General features: G+C 31.9%; 2 protein-coding genes across 2 annotated transcripts; both read left to right on the forward strand.

The window, feature by feature from the left end:
• Positions 1-6250: 6250 nt before the first annotated feature.
• On the forward strand, positions 6251-9994 carry LOC114370873 (disease resistance protein RGA2-like). The gene is made up of 2 exons (XM_028328275.1): positions 6251-9061; positions 9545-9994. The coding sequence occupies exon 1, from the start codon at positions 6343-6345 to the stop codon at positions 8974-8976; it is 2634 nt and encodes an 877-aa protein (XP_028184076.1). The 5' UTR covers positions 6251-6342; the 3' UTR covers positions 8977-9061; positions 9545-9994.
• Positions 9995-12799: 2805 nt separating this feature from the next.
• Positions 12800-16101, forward strand: LOC114372335 (rho-N domain-containing protein 1, chloroplastic-like). The gene is made up of 2 exons (XM_028329834.1): positions 12800-12908; positions 14714-16101. Exons 1-2 carry the CDS (start codon positions 12869-12871, stop codon positions 15796-15798), a joined length of 1125 nt encoding a protein of 374 aa, XP_028185635.1. The 5' UTR covers positions 12800-12868; the 3' UTR covers positions 15799-16101.
• Positions 16102-16791: the final 690 nt, after the last annotated feature.

Here is a 16791-nt window from a genome sequence, read left to right on the forward strand (position 1 = left end):
CCAGTGTTAACCAAACTTTACGATCCATAATTCATTGCATGAACTCAACAATTCATAGTGTCCTCAAATAAACAACCCAAATTAACTTCCATTGTGTGGGTGAATAAAAAAACAAATAAGTAAAGAGACATTGGAACATTGTCATGTTCAAAGGATTTTAGTTTAGGTCAAAAGTTGTTCCAATGGAGAGTGAGAGAAGGGGGGGAAGCAAATAGGTTGATTGAATAGGCTGGTGGATTTAATTATTATGTTAGGGTCAATACAAAATTCATTTCCACATTCGTGAGCTTACTACTTGGCCTTTTTACAGGAAACACATAATGCTAAACGGGATAATCGGTTATAGTTTGAAGGATATCACAAAAGTTCAAGTCACATATTATTTAGAATAACTCCCATATTATTTAGAATAACTTTGGCTGGTGTTTATGTATCATTTTGTGATATAACAAGAGATATTGTATGGACATGTATTTTTCTTTCTTTTATTGATGCCAAAAATTATAATTTTTGAAACAAATACTATAGTTTTAAAACCATGACAAATCGTATTTTAAAAAAATTAGTGCACATAAAATCAGAAAGGGGTATATGTATAAAAAGTTATATTAAAAATGTTTTTATGCTTGATTTGAAAAAAGTTCATGTAACAACACAAAGAACAAAGTATTTAAAAGACAAGCATACCATCATCTTTCATCTTTCTCTTATTCCTTGTCCATTACCTGCGGGTCCCAACAACACAACCCTATCATGTATTTCAAATTATCTATTAGTTATAATAGTCTTATAATGTATTTCAAATGTATATTATCAACTAGTTAGCTTGTATGTATTTTCTATTCTGAGTCCTAATAAAATATAATAATAATGTAAATTATATTAAGATAATTAATATTAAAAAATATATTTTAGTAAATTTTATATTATTGTTCTTGTGTTGTCCATTGTTAATCAAACAATGCACATGATAAAAAAATCGTCTAATAATTCTAGTATTTGTTCTATGTTGTTCTCGTTATTCTATTACATTTTTAATGTCTTAAATTTGATATATATTAATGTATAAATGTAGTTATATAACATGTTGAATAAAATTTTATATAATATGTATATGCTGAAAATAAACATTGATATATTGCATAAATTAACTTTATATAATACAAAATGCATTCGACAAATTCTTAGGTATATGTATTTTTATTGTGTTAAAGTATTATTATAATTGTTATATATGTGAGTGGTTGTACCATATATTTTTAATAAATATAAACTAAAATTAATATACATGTCATATTATAAATTAAAAAATTATAATTTAGTCTAAAAAAATTATAATTTCTCTTATAAGGATGACACGCTAGATTAAGAGATAGTATACAATTTAGATAAGTGCAAAAATTAAAAAAAAAACAAAAAAAAATTGGGAGCTTAATTAACTAATTGCTAGATTTTTAAATCCAAAAATATTTTTACTTTAAGTGAGAGAATGTCTAATTAACAAATATTTAGGGCTAACTTAGGCATAATAAATGTTGAAGATAAGGATAATTTGAACATGGCGATATCTCTTTAACTATTTAATCCTATATTCTTTAATTATTTAAAACATAAAAAAATTGATTTTTTTCATGGAAATTTATGCACAATGATATTTTCTAATGTTTATTTTATGTTATATTAGTTGACATTTACTGTTAAAATAATTGCTTTATATTTGTTAATTGTTTGATAAGTTATTTCTTCATATGTTTAATGATGAATAATAAACCACTATTATGTAAAAACTGTTTTTTTTCATAAAAAAAAAATTCAAACCACCCCACTAATATGTTTTTGGCTTTTTTTAAAAAAATAAATGACTATTATTTAAAAATTGACGTTTTTTAATTTTAAAATTCTAAACTACTATTATTTAAAAACTTTCATTTTTTATTTTAAAAGTTCAAACTACTATTCTTTAAAAAATTTAAAATGCCAAACTATTTAATATTTTTTTGAATTTTTATATTTTAGACTATCTCACTACTCTCTTCATTTCTTAAATGAACCACTATTATTTTAAAATTGTCAAATTTTTTGAATTTTAAAATTCTAATATACTATTATTTAAAAAAAGTATTTTTTAAAATTTAAATTTTCGACGTATCACTACTATTTTCTTGCTTGAATAGAAACCTTTCATGTATATTTCATTGAAAACCCTATGTCAGTAACAACACACGATGAAGTACAAGATTATGTTTTCCACTACGAATATATACTGAGACAAAAGAACATGGAATTATTAAATCTTTTAAAGCTGCCTTTTATGTACTTTGTTCTAAGGGTAATGGACAATTGGAGGCTATGAAGAGAAGAAATTTACACGTGGTTGATAAAATTAGAGCAGGACATTGCTAGAAGTATACATAAAATTAGAAATAAAATAAATATTAATAGTCAAGTTTTGCTTCTCTGAATAAATATCATAGCAAATAAAATATAAATATTGTAGGTTAGACATGGAAGATTAATAGTCTCAAATTTCTTTGCAAAGAAGATGATATGATACCTTCTTCACACAAAAGGAGCAAGCTATGTCTCGCTCTTATCGCAAATGAAAGCGGAATTCGTACTTCCATATGAAAAAAAAAAAAAAAACTTAATTGATAGACCAGATAAGAAGCAAAGCAAATAACGGGAAGAATAAAATAATTAACTGGAAAAATAAAACTATATATATTGATCTCTAGGTCACAAAAGGATGTCCGGTGAACTATATGTAGATATTTTACTTAAACGCAACCCTTCAACAAAAAATATACAAATTTGAATTAGGAGAAACACAATACTCAGTATTGGGTATCAACAATAAGACAATTTAAATATTGCAAATAATCTAAATCCAAAACATTGAGAAATGAAACATGGTTACCATGACGCTTTAATATGAAATGAGACGTAGATTGATGGAACTAAGCAAAGGTCCCTGTCTGGTGAGTCAAAAGCATCAGGTGGTGGAGGAGACAATAAATTTGAATAAAAGAGACGGTGAAATGGCAGGAAAATAAATCTTTTATTTTTGTAGTATCAAATGAAGATTATCTTAGTAGATGTAAAAGGAAATAAGAAAAAAAATACTTTACAATTCGTGCAGTGATAAACAAAGGTAAAAGAAAGATGAAAATATATCATATATGTCCTACTTCCATCTCCATAGGTTATCTTGTATGGAAAAGAAGACTCATTTGATCTTCTATATTACCTTGTCACTAGTTTCAACATCCGCTTCCTTGGACCATATTTTCTTGGTTGGACTTAGATGTATTGTTCCACTAATGTATTTCAAAAAAATAGTAATTAATAATGTATACAATATACATACGCCAATAATACTGAAATATATATATATATATCCAAAGTTTTAGCCAAGAGGAAAGAATTCTTTTAGGTTTCCAAAAGTTTTGGCTAAAACTTGGGGAGACTATAGATTATCACTTCTTCACATACAACAGTTAAAATTTAAACCTAAAAAAATGCTCATTTTTTTTTATCCACGCTTCTTGAAATTAAGAAAAAAAAATTATTTATCATTTTCTTATAAATCCAATATTGTTTCTTTTAAAAGTCATACTTTTTTTATTTGTAGAAATTGAACATGATACTAAAAGATTTAGAACACTCATACATTCTGTTCAATCAACTAACTCAAATAGACCCCACATGTTTATTATTAATTATTTTTTCATTTTTAAATTTAAATTGCTTTGAATTAGTTATGCACATATATATATATATATATATATATATATATATATATATATGATTAAAATGTAAATTTTGTCTCCTATTTTTCTAAATTTATGATTTTAGTCCCTTATTTTTTAATTGAGACATTTCATCTCTCATTTTTTAAAATTTTGTAATTTTAATCCCCTTAGTCAATTTTAAACTTGTTGATTATTTACTTTTTAAATTTTTTAATAAATTAAGCTTATTATTAATTAAATAATTATAAAAAAAATTATGTGTATAATATAAACAAACAGTTGTTGGTCAATATTTATAAAGTACATAGATCAACATTTAAAATTGACCACAAGGAATAAAATTGGAAATTTTTTAAAAGTGAAAGACAAAATATCTCAATTAAAAAGTGAGAAACTAAAATTGTAAATTTTTTAAAAGTAAAAAATGAAATGATCTCAATTCAAAAATGAGGAAACTAAAAACATAAATTTGAAAAAATAAGAAACGAAAAGTGCATTTTACCATATATATACGTGTGATTTTATATATTTTATTTTAATAAACAAAGTAAATATTTAATTGATATTTGAAGATGATATGCAATACTGTATTATGTTAGTCAAGGAATATAGGCATATAGCTCAATTGATTAAATACCATATCTAAATTGTTATAAATTTTCTAATATTTTCTTTGATTCCAACACGTAAAAAAAAAGCTTGTTATGTTATTACATATTTTGGGTTATTAAATTAGTTCTTTAAAGATATTAATTAAATGTGATAAAATTTACTCATAACATAACAAAACTAAATCTGGACATGTGAATATACAAAGTGAAAATTAAAACAATTAAACGCACGGCCTTTGCGATACGATCGTGGACATGTTTTATTCTTCCTAAACTTGAGGCTTTGTTGGTAAGACAGTACGAGATGCTAAATCTGTCGTTGAACTATGAAAGCGCAATTCAAAGATTGAGGATGAAATTCCTGCATCTTGAGCATTGTCCAAGGCAACATGTTGAATTATAATTATGAGATGAAGTCTCACATCAGATAGAAGTGAAAAGGTTGAATATCATATAATTGAAGAGAAAATCCATAAAATTTTGTTATTTACTATTTTATGCTGTTATGAGCCAAATCTTGATCCTTTGAGTTTGAAATCTCACCCCCACAACATCTTCTCCTCTTCTTAATTTTGAGAAAAAAATAAATTATATATTAATAGTGTAAAATAATTTTATTTTGTTATCTGATAAAAAAATTCCTAGGTTTGTTTCACTGCATAACTATTGGATTTTCTGTTGTGTGCTTGACTGCTAGCCTTTAACATCAAATCTATTTTGTGCTGCTTTGTTCAGCTAACATCATGCTCTTTTCGAACTTTGTATATAGATTAAATATATTTGATTGTTTGGCAATATCAAGTGTTTAGGATAAGAAGTGTATTACTTTCTTTTGCCTACACCATATGCAAGGGGTCTTGTGCGTTTTTGGACCACTAAGTGTTGGGAAAACATCATTGGCATTTTCTTTTGCCGTTGCCTTGCGTCAAAAATTTGTGTGCATATCTCTTGGTGGAGTCATGAGGCTAATATCAGAGGTCATCGTAGAACATATATATGTTGGCAGCATGCCAGGGAAGCCTTATGGATGGATTGAAGCTTAAACCACACTTAAATTTCTTAACATTATAGGGTCTGATTTGTTTGACATTTGAAAATAAATGTGAGAACTTATTGATACATGGAGTGCTTTCATATTCTTGTTTGCCTTTTGTTTTGGTTTTGTCCTAGTGGATGAGACTAGAGATCAATCAATATTAGGACGCATGGAGATTGAATCTAATTACTATTTCAAATGCTTCTTATAACAAGTATAGTGTAGTAAATATAGAGATGAGAAAAGTTTGACTCGACTTTGACATGATATTTATTTTTTTATTCGAATTCGATTAGGTTTAAATTCATAATCAACTCATTAGTTCAAATCACATAAATCAACAATTAAATTTTTTAAATTCTATCCATTTTAAATTTTCAATTATTAGTATATTTTAAACAAAATGACTATTTTTGTAAAGGGAAAACTGAATTTATTCTATTAGATTTTTAGGACCACAAGATATGATTCCAAAAAAACATAATTATAACTAAAATTTGCATAAATAAAAACCTTACATATATTAATAAAAAATCTAATGAGCTATATAAATATACTGAACTAATTCATGAATTCAACAAGTTGAATTATACGATTCAATTTATTATCATCCTTATTATCCAATATGATCAGTTTGTGTTTAAACAACACAGGAACAATAATCAATTTTACTTCATAAAATTATGTTAACACCATAAAAAAAATAGAAACAAGTATTTATAATTTTACCTTTACCATAAAAATTTAATTAATTATTTACCCACCATAAATTTATTCCAATCTACTATTAGTCCATCAATGCTTTTCCACAAGCCATACGAACATTTGTGAAGTACGGTTACTTCCATTTAATTTAGGGTGGTTTTCTGATTCAAGTCAATCCCGGTAAACAAATTTACGATTACTTTCGTTTAGTTTACGTTGGCTTTCCTGAAGAACATATATGGCCGAATTTTTCGTGTTCGACATTGCTGAATCCCTGCTAGGGAAGCTGGCTTCTTATGTTCATGAAGAAGTTTCTGGAGCATATGATGTGTATGAGGATCTTCAAGGGATCAAAGACACCTTGTCAATTGTGAAAGGTGTGCTGTTGGATGCTGAGGAGAAGAAGGAGCAGAAGCACGGGTTGCGGGAATGGCTGAGGCAGATTCAAAACATGTGCTTAGATGCTGAAGACGTGTTGGATGGATTTGAGTGCCAAATTTTGCGAAATCAAGTTGTCAAAGCTTCAGGCAGCACCAGGGTGAAGGTAGGCCACTTTTTTTCTTGGTCTAATTCTCTTGTTTTCCGTCTTAGGATGGCTCGTCAAATCAAACATGTTAGGCATAGATTGAACAAGATAGCAGCTGATGGGAACAAGTTTGGTCTTGAGAGGATTGATGTTGATCACAGACTTGTGCAGAGGAGAGAAATGACTTATTCACATGTTGATGCTTCTGGGGTGATAGGAAGGGAGAATGATGTGGAAGAAATTATCAATCTTTTAACGCAACCTCATTCTGGTGGTGATGGAGATAATAAAAGTGTGTGTGTTATTCCCATAGTGGGTATTGGAGGTTTGGGGAAGACCACACTTGCAAAGTTGGTGTTCAATGATAAGAGGATGGATAAACTTTTCCAATTGAAGATGTGGGTGTGTGTCTCTGAAGATGACTTTGACATTAGGCGGATAATTGTTAAAATCATCAATTCTGCTTCAGCTCCAACTAGTGCTCTTGTTCACCAAGAAAACATTAATAACTTAGATATTGAGCAGTTACAAAGTCGTCTTAGACAAGTGCTTTCTGATCAGAAGTATTTACTAGTGTTGGATGATATATGGAATGATGACCGCCCAAAATGGATAGAGTTGAAAGATTTAATAAAAGTTGGTGGAATGGGAAGCAAAATCTTGGCAACAACTCGAAGTAACTCAATTGCTTCAATGATGGGCACTGTTCCCTCGTATGTTTTAGAAGGCCTTTCTATGGAGAATTGTTTATCACTCTTTGTCAAATGGGCATTTAAGGAAGGTGAGGAAAGAAAGTATCCAAATCTAGTGGAGATGGGAAAAGAAATTGTGAAAAAATGCCGAGGCGTTCCATTAGCTGTGCGGACTTTAGGAAGTTCTCTGTTTTTAAATTTTGATTTAGAAGGGTGGGAATTCGTAAGAGACCATGAGATATGGAACTTAAAACAAAAAAATTATGACATTTTACCTGCTCTTAAGTTGAGCTATGATCAAATGCCATCCCATTTGAAGCACTGTTTTGCTTACTTTTCCCTTTTCCCTAAAGATTTTGGCTTTGCTGGTAATCAAATTTCAAATCTTTGGGTGGCACTTGGATTACTTCGATCACCAGTTGGAAGTCGACATGTAGAGAATGTTGCAAAACAATATATTGATGAGTTACGCTCAAGATCATTTCTAGAGGATTTTGAGGACTTCGGCCACTTTTACTATTTCAAACTACATGATTTGGTGCATGATCTTGCGCTGTATATTTCAAAAGAGGATCTTCTAGTGGTAAACTCACGTACTCGCAATATACCTGAGCAAGTAAGGCATTTATCAGTTGTTGAAAATGATTCACTTCGCCATGCTTTGTTCCCCAGGTCCAGAAGTGTGAGAACTATACTATTTCCCATTCATGGAATCGGTGTTGGCAATGAAGCTCTCTTGGATGCATGGATAACAAGATACAAATATTTACGGCTTCTAGATTTAAGTGATTCCTCTTTTGAGACTCTACCTAATTCAATTGCTAAGTTGGAACTTTTGCGCGCTCTCAAGCTTGAAAATAATTGCAGAATAAAAAGACTTCCTCATTCTCTATGCAAACTCCAAAATTTGCTATTTTTGTCACTTAGAGGATGCGTGCAGCTTGAAACATTGACTAAAGGATTAGGGATGTTAATCAGCCTTCAACACTTGCATATAACCACAAAACAATCTATTCTGTCAGAGGAAGATTTTGCAGGCTTAAGCAATGTTCACACTTTGAGTTTTGAGTATTGTGACAATTTGAAGTTTTTGTTCAGACGTGCACAACTCCCTTCCCTTGAGGTTTTGCATGTTCAATCATGTGGGAGCCTAGAGTCGTTGCCTCTTCATATTCTTCCTAAACTTGAGGCTCTGTTGGTAAGACAGTGCGGGATGCTAAATCTGTCGTTGAACTATGAAAGCGCAATCCAAAGATTGAGGATGAAATTCCTGCATCTTGAGCATTGTCCAAGGCAACAGACATTGCCTCAATGGATTCTAGGAGCCGCTGACACTTTGCAGACATTGTTAATTATAAATTTTCATAGTCTTAAGATGCTTCCCGAGTGGCTGACAACAATGACTCATCTTAAGATGCTTCATATTGTTAACTGTCCTCTGCTGTTGTGTCTCCCAAGTGACATGCATTGCCTCACTGCCCTTGAAGATTTGAGCATAGATGGTTGTCCTGAATTGTGTAAAAAATGTGAGCCACAATCTGGTGAATTCTGGTCCTTCATTGCTCACATCAAACACCTTTCCATTGGAGAAACAAGAGAAGGGCACCTCCTTTTTCGAATGCTGTCAAGGCTGCGGTTGGATTTGCGTGGTTAGTAAAACTAAAATGTTAGGCACAAATGCAGTCATGACAGAGGACACTACACACGGAACCCTCCACCTTCAGCTTCTTGACGTTACTGTAAGCTATCCACTACTATGAGCCAAATCATTTTCCTTCGAGTTTGAAATCTCACCCCACAACATCTTCTGTTTTTCTTAATTTTGAGAAAATAGACTATGTACTGATAGTATAAAATATACTGTCATTCGATTACAGTTTTCATGTATGGTTAGTTTGTTGACTGCACAACTCCTTGCTTTTCTGCTGTGTGCTTGACTGCTTGCATTTAAATCTATTTTGTGCTGCTGAGTTCAGCTAACATCATGTTCTTTTCGAACCATGTACACAGATTAAATATACTTTATTTTTGAACTGCATATATATTTTGCATTTACATTTTACGTTCCGTAGAGAACAACCTATTTAAATTCTGTACATACACGTGAAATGTGACATTAATTGCCACCACATATTTTTAGACATCACAAATTCCTTCGAATATTCTTTTTGCTTATGTAAAATACTTCTCTCATTTCATCACTTACTTTACCCCTTTACCAGTTATTTCGGCCTGCGAAAGGTTACACCGGTGCTGGAAGTGAAACCTAATATTGATGAGATGGCAAAGAGTCACAAAGCCTGAACTTTTGTTCTGAGAAACAGTAACTAGTTTACTTTATGCATGCCTTAGTTTCTTCTAGTGGATTTTCCTTGAAGCACAGATGAGCAATAAATGTATGATTTTTGGGATGATGGTGTTATTATGTGGAAGTCCTCTGCATGTTAGGTAATTTGCTAGCTCTTCCCAAGCAGAAATTTGAAGCTGTCTGTTAAAGCTTGAGTTCAACATTGTTGTATGCTAAGTTCTAACAATTGACCAAATTTTGGTCTGTTTTGTTAATGGTCGATGATGATAAAAGGCTGCATTATTAGAAATAATGGTTTCTGATATTTTCATTTTGTTGGCTGCTCAATGACAATGATAAAGAGTTCACATGTCATTTGAATTTCAAGGGCGATAATCTTTGATATCTGTAATTTTTTTAGTCAGTTAAGTGAGTTATGAAAAAGGACGTTGAAGTGAAACTTGATTGAATCACAGACACACACAAACGAGTTCTTGTTTTAACTCACTCAACTTTATTTCCTTTTCATGGATCCTCTGTTGATATTATGGATTATCACTTCTTCTCAAACGTTCATTCTCGATTTGGGAGTCATGTATTGCCATCATGCTAGCTATGAATCATTATGGCAATTGCATGCATTACTACGATATGTTCTTACATATTTTAGGTCATTCATTTACTTTGTTCGAAGATCTTAAGTCTGGTATAAAAAAATTTACAAATAATCTTATAAAAACTTCAATAAAAAAAAATCTCTTAAAAACCAAAAATATTACTATATTTATCTGTTGTCTTGATCCAATTTTTTCTAAGATCATCCCTGCATTTTTATGTTTAAAATGGATTTCATCATTACACTTTTTTTTTATTTCTTTACAAAGTAACTCTTCTCTCCAATTCAACTACTTAATTAATGGATTCCACAAAAACCAATGATAGAAGACTATCCAAGGAGGAAGAGTTTGGCTTGGGTGGGCTCAACGTGGATGGACCAACCACTTAACTAAGGAGTAAGAGATTAAATTTTAGTCATATACTAAGATTTATTTTCGTTTTTAATTGTATTTTGTGCCTATTTTTGAATTTGCAATAGATTGCGACCTTTTATTGTTATTTTTAAATCTTTTAATTATTAGATTAGTTATTGGGCCTTGGACGTATTTAAAATAGTGTCTCTCTTAATTCTTGTGTAAAACATTAAATTCTTATCAAAGAATCTATTCTTTGTTGTGAATCATCTTCAACTTATCAATTTTTAAAAATCTCAACTAGGTTTTCCATTTTGTTGATGTTAAAAATTAGATATGTAAATTAGGAAACATTTAAGAAGGAGGGAGAATTTTCATTCAAATCTCATGAAATAGGTGTTGCCCTTGGTAAAAATAATTTTAACCCTACTCTCACTTCTTCAAAAATGAGTTCTATTAAATGTTTTAAGTGTTTGGGAAAGGATCATATTGCTTCCTTTGAGAGGGATAGAGCACCAAATTGATCTCATGTCAAGAGCTTCCTTACCAAATAAGCTAGCATATAGAAGCAATCCGGAAGAGACATATAAGATCCAAAGGCAAGTGGAGTGCTTGGTCGAAAAAGGATGGGTGAGAGAAAGCTTGAGCCCATGTGTTATGTCTATCATCCTGGTCAATAAAACTCTATCTCAACTTCTAAGGTACTTGGTAGGTAAGAATTTGAAAGCTTGGGATGAATGTCTATCTCATGCTGAATTTTCTTATAATAGGGTAGTAAACTCTACTACTTCTTATTCTCCTTTTGAGATAATTTATGGTTCTAGTCCATTGTCTCCTCTTGATTTGTTACATTTTCCTAACACTTATGCTATGATGAATAGGGATGTGCTTTCTAAAGTCAACTTTGTTAAGAGTTTGAATGAGAAGGTGAAAGTACAAATTGAGAAAAAGGTTGAACATAATGCTAGATGTTCCAATAAGGGGAGAAAGGAAATCTAAACTTCAAGAAAGGGGAGATGATCCTTCTCAAGTTTTAGAGCGCATCAACTATAATGCATATAAGATTTGATTTATCACCAGAACTATGGTGTGAGCAACACTTTTAATGTTCCTGGCTTCTCTTTGTGATATTGGTACCTTTGACATCTATTGTAGGGCTAATTCTTCCTTCCCAAGCAAAGAAGGGAATGATAGAGGACTATCCCAGGAAGAAGAATTTGGCTTGGATTGACTCAACTAGATAGAAGAAGAAATAAAGAGTAAAAGAAACAAAGCTCATAAATTTTAGTCAAACTTTTAGGATAAGATTTATTTTCGTTTTTAACGATAGTTTGGACTTATTTTTAGACTTGTAATGGGCTACTACCTTTTATTGTTATTTTTAAGTCTTTTAATTATCATATTAGTTATTGGGCCCTAGGGCTTACTTTAGGATTATTAGTAGGAGTTACAAATATACTTCTTAAACACTTTGTTAAGAGTTTTTTTTAATGAAATTTCATACTAAACATCGTCAAAATAGTGGCTCTCTTAATTCTTGTGTAAAATCTTAGTTTCTTATCAAAGAATTTTATTTTTTGTGGCGAATTATCCTCAACTTATCAATCTTTCAAGATTGTGGTATTGTTCTTTCCATCTTCTTTTCTAATTCTGCTTTTTTTCTTTTTATTTTCTCCAATTTCAAAGAGTCTCAAATAGATTCTCAAATTTGTTGATGCTAAAAATTAGATCCGAAAATTAGGGTTTCATCAGCGCTAATCCTTACAAATGTAAAAAAAAAAAAAATAGCATTGATGCTTGATTCTTAAATTTAATGGGCAGGATTTTTTATTAAGGAAAAAAGAATATAAATATCTAGGATGGAGACGACCTAAATGTGGGAATATTGTTTATAATAATGCAAAATGTTAACCAAGAATTTATTTTAATCATGTGTATAAAAAAGACTTTATTAAAAAAATGTTATATTTATTTTATTGATTCTACATCTTAAAAAGATTAATTTCATAATAAAAAGCATTACCCCTTATCCTTTCAGGATGAAAAGGGGGTACTGTTTGAGTTTTATGGGTGCAAGAAACTACTATAGTGGCTGTGGTTGGGCCATTGCCCTTGCTGGTTTTTTTTATTTGCACCGATGACAAAAAAAAAGTCACATGACAAGTTTGCCCCTAAAATATTACATATTCCCGAGAACATCCCTTATCAAACAAAAGAACCTACGAATCGCATGAAAAGCGGCATTGAGTGAGAGTGCTCCCTCTCCTCTCTTCTCTTCTGTTCAAACAATGTCGCAAACGTTGCATGCTTTCGTCGCCAAAAATCTTGGTTAGTGTCTCACTTCTCTCTGCTTCATTTGTTTAGCTTAATTTACAAATTAAACACTAGGGTGTTTTCAATACGCGTTTCAAGTGACATAAATTTTTGTCCTTTTTCAATGAAATTCGTAGCCTTATGAATTTACGATTGAAAGCTTCTTACCCTGTGACTGTTTTCTTCTTTTTGTTGCTGTTCTGTATTTAATGATTTCTTAACCCCCATCATGTGTGTTGTTACTTGTGTTTCTAATCTATTGGCGTGGCTATTAAGGGCTTTTGAGGCTTCATCCTTTTGGGGAAAATGATATTTTGAGTTTGGGTTTATGATAGAATGTTGTTTGCGTTGCTGGTTTTGAAACTGGCTCATATTGCCCACTATCTATTTGTTGAACAGTAATGTTATATCTACACCAGGATTTCTCTTGGTAATTGAGATGTTAATGAACATAAACCATTAGGCAAACGATAAACGAGGGGAACTATTGAACTAATAATTTACATATAAGTAACCATGTGTAGATCCCTTTGGTCTCAAATATAAGTAACAAAAACCTCTTATATTTTGTTTCAAATATAAACAAATCTCAACTAAAGAAGTCTTATTTAATGAGACTATCCTCAAAATACTCTTCATTTAATAAGACCAAAAACTTTTTTTTTTATGTTTGATATCAAATTCCAATGGGGGTACTTTAGGGGAAAAAATTGTTTTTTAATTGGGAATAACACAATTTAACGAAGTTAAATAATTTCCTTAACAAGTGTGAAACATGTCTTTTTTTTCTTCTTATAATCAAGACCGGAGGGAGTATAATATTACTACTTGTTCAAATGATCATTGTGAGTAGTAACTGGTAAGCCGTGGCAATTGTTCACTTCTGTTATTAATGGAAGTGCTCTTTCTCCAGTGTAGGATTTTCATCTTAAGTACTTGACTACCTTATTTATTTTGTTTTTAGTTGAGTGGGGGGTGGGGGTCAGGAAGGGCTTATGACTTGTTAATGGGCTTCTTGGTATAGTATGTCAAAATAAGCTCTTTTTAGTTTATTTCAATAAATTTCATGGCCAAATTTATAAGTTATCATGTAATAAGAGCTTATTGAATAAGTGCTTAACTAAATTGTTTACCCATACAACCCTTTGTCCATGCAATGTTTTCTTTCCTGAATGTCCTATTTGTCCTGCATTTTGCAGTTGTTGATAGTTTTTATAGTATACATCATTTTCCATCATGGTTATCAACATTCTTTTTGCGAAAGTAAATAATCAAAGTGCAGTAATGAAAATGTTAGTCTTCATTGACAGTAGAGAACAAGCTTCATGTTGTTGATGACTCTTTGAGGGGCACTCACCAAAGTTAACATCTGCCTCTCTCTTTTTCTTGGATGATTGAACCAATGTGGATTTGCATGTTTTATCTGCAAGCTGCTTGTAGAATAGTGTTAAGCCATAATGATTGTATCATGATTAGTTTGTTTCTAAGCTGGCTTTTCTAGAGTTGGCTCCATGTTAATATTCAGAGCTTGAGTACTTGGTGTGTTATCATGGGTTTATTTGGCTTCAGACCATGTTTTGTGTCATTTTGCCCTTTAATTTTTTTAGGAGTATTAGGAACATACTCTCTAACTCACTCTTTGCTTCTGGTTAGAATTTATTGGAAATTACAAAATCAAGATTCAAGAGCATCACAAAATTTTGTGTTTTTCAATAAATTCAAAGCAATAGGAGTGTGTTAGAGAGTGTGTTCCTCTATTTTTTTTCTTCCTGTTCTCATACTTCTATATGTGATGTCAAATTATTTTGGTGTTATTGAAGGCTGTGGAATGGCAGAAGGCAAGTGTCTCCCATGTTCAGGTGTTTCTGGAAGAACTGCTGCTGTATATTCCTACTCTTCTCTAGGTCATCACAGAATTCATTCCCGTGTCCAAGTTAGAGGACTAAAGTGTGGCTTTAGGGGTGCATCTTTTGTATGTGAAGCAAAGAGGAACCCAGATTTCTCAAGGCAAAACAAGCACGGGTCCTCCAGAAGCAGAAATCGGAACAGTGATGGGAGAGACAGCTTTGAGAGCTTTGACGACGATATGTTTTCATTAAAAAATGGACCGCCTGTGTCTCTTTCAACCTCAGGAAAATTCCAGGCCACTTCAGCCCCTGGTCCTAGGGAGAAGGAGATTGTTGAGCTATTTAGGAAGGTCCAGGCTCGGCTGCGTGAGAGGGCTGCTTCCAAAGAAGAAAAGAAAGTTGAAGCCTCCCGAGCGCAAAGTAAAGAGAACAGTACTGTAGATTCGCTCCTCAAACTACTGAAGAAACACTCTGTTGAGCAAGTGAAGAGAAGTAGTGGGGGAGGCAGAGGAAAAGATTTTAGTTCGGACCAAATGCAAGAAAGTAACCAATATGATGGAGGACGAAATGCTAAAATTTCTGATTTGGATAGTACTCCTAAGGATGAGCCCCAAGAGGACAATGTCTTCTCCTCCTCGGTAGCCAGGCCTCGGTCAAATTTCCAAAGAAGGTCTCCCGTTCCTCGTGTAAAATACCAGCCTGTCTCTAACGATGAGGATGATACGGATGTAGTGCCAGTAGGTAGTGAGGATACAGAGAACAATCAGGATCAGATAGATTTGAAGCTTGATGATGAAGCCGAGTCTGACTCTGAATCTGATGTTGATTCAAAGGATGAGCTGTTCTTCCCAAACATAGGGATGGCTGAATTGTCTGAGGATGATGACTCCGAGCAAACCTATACTGATGAAAGTGTGGAGGAGCAGCCGGTGGCTCAACATGAGGATTTTAGTGCACTGAAGCTGTCCGAATTGAGGGCACTTGCAAAGACTCGTGGCCTGAAAGGATTCTCAAAAATGAAGAAGAGTGACCTCATGGAGTTGCTAACTGAGACCTGATTCTGATGGATGATATACGAGAAGAAAAAGGGTCAAAACAACACATGCCATAGTAACATAGATTTTTTTTCTTTTCTTGTTTTTGACTTGACATTCTATCTGATGTTTCTTTGTGTTTTTTTTTTTTTTTGCCACTCTAATATAATTTTTCCAAGTACTTGAGGTTGAGATTTTGTGAAACATTAGAGTAATCATGATATCTTTGCCTCGGAGAATTTTTAAATTTGTAGTTATATTCCCGGGATGATATCTTGTAGCTTTTGGTTATTGAGAGATTACATCATTGTCCTAGTATTTTGTTTATCTCCGTTATTCTTTTGTTGATGAAATTTTTGGTGGTCATTCATATAATGCATGTTCAAGCATAAAGTCAGAAGAAATATCCATCATGGTTTTAGGTTATGAATGTACACCTCAAACCTTGTTAAGAACTTTGGTCAAGGTGGCTCAAAAAGTGTCTTGGCCCATGTTAGTTTATTTCTTAATGATTTTGTTCACAGCAAGCACATGGTTTGAGCCTTTGAGGCATCAGGCATGATTACCAAATACCAAAAGCCGAAGAAAGCATCTACTTTGCCTAAATGGCCGTTTGGAATCTTAGTTACACGCAGAAACAAACAAGTCATTAGTCTGTTGTCGTTTTGGACCTTATTTCTTGTAGTTTTTAGTGAAAGAATTATGCTTTCTTTTGCTTAGTTTGCAGGATGGGCTATGATTCTCTTTTCTTTCTTTCTTTTTTTTGTGACAAATATTAGTTGTTAGTTTTGTTTGAATGTTAATGAAAGAGATTCAAACTCAATCAACAATTTTTTCCTCTTCTCTTCTCCCTTCAATCATCATATCAATTTTATATCTCTTATATGATTGTCCCTTAATTGGTTTGCAATTTTGATTGGATTAATTTTTAGATCTAAACCTTGTTGAGTGTAATTCGGATTTAACTAATTAGTGATTAGTTGATTAGGGTTATGAGTGGTTTCCAATAGTTATAAA

Source organism: Glycine soja, chromosome 10 (assembly GCF_004193775.1).
Source record: "Glycine soja cultivar W05 chromosome 10, ASM419377v2, whole genome shotgun sequence".
Lineage (NCBI taxonomy): Eukaryota > Viridiplantae > Streptophyta > Magnoliopsida > Fabales > Fabaceae > Glycine > Glycine soja.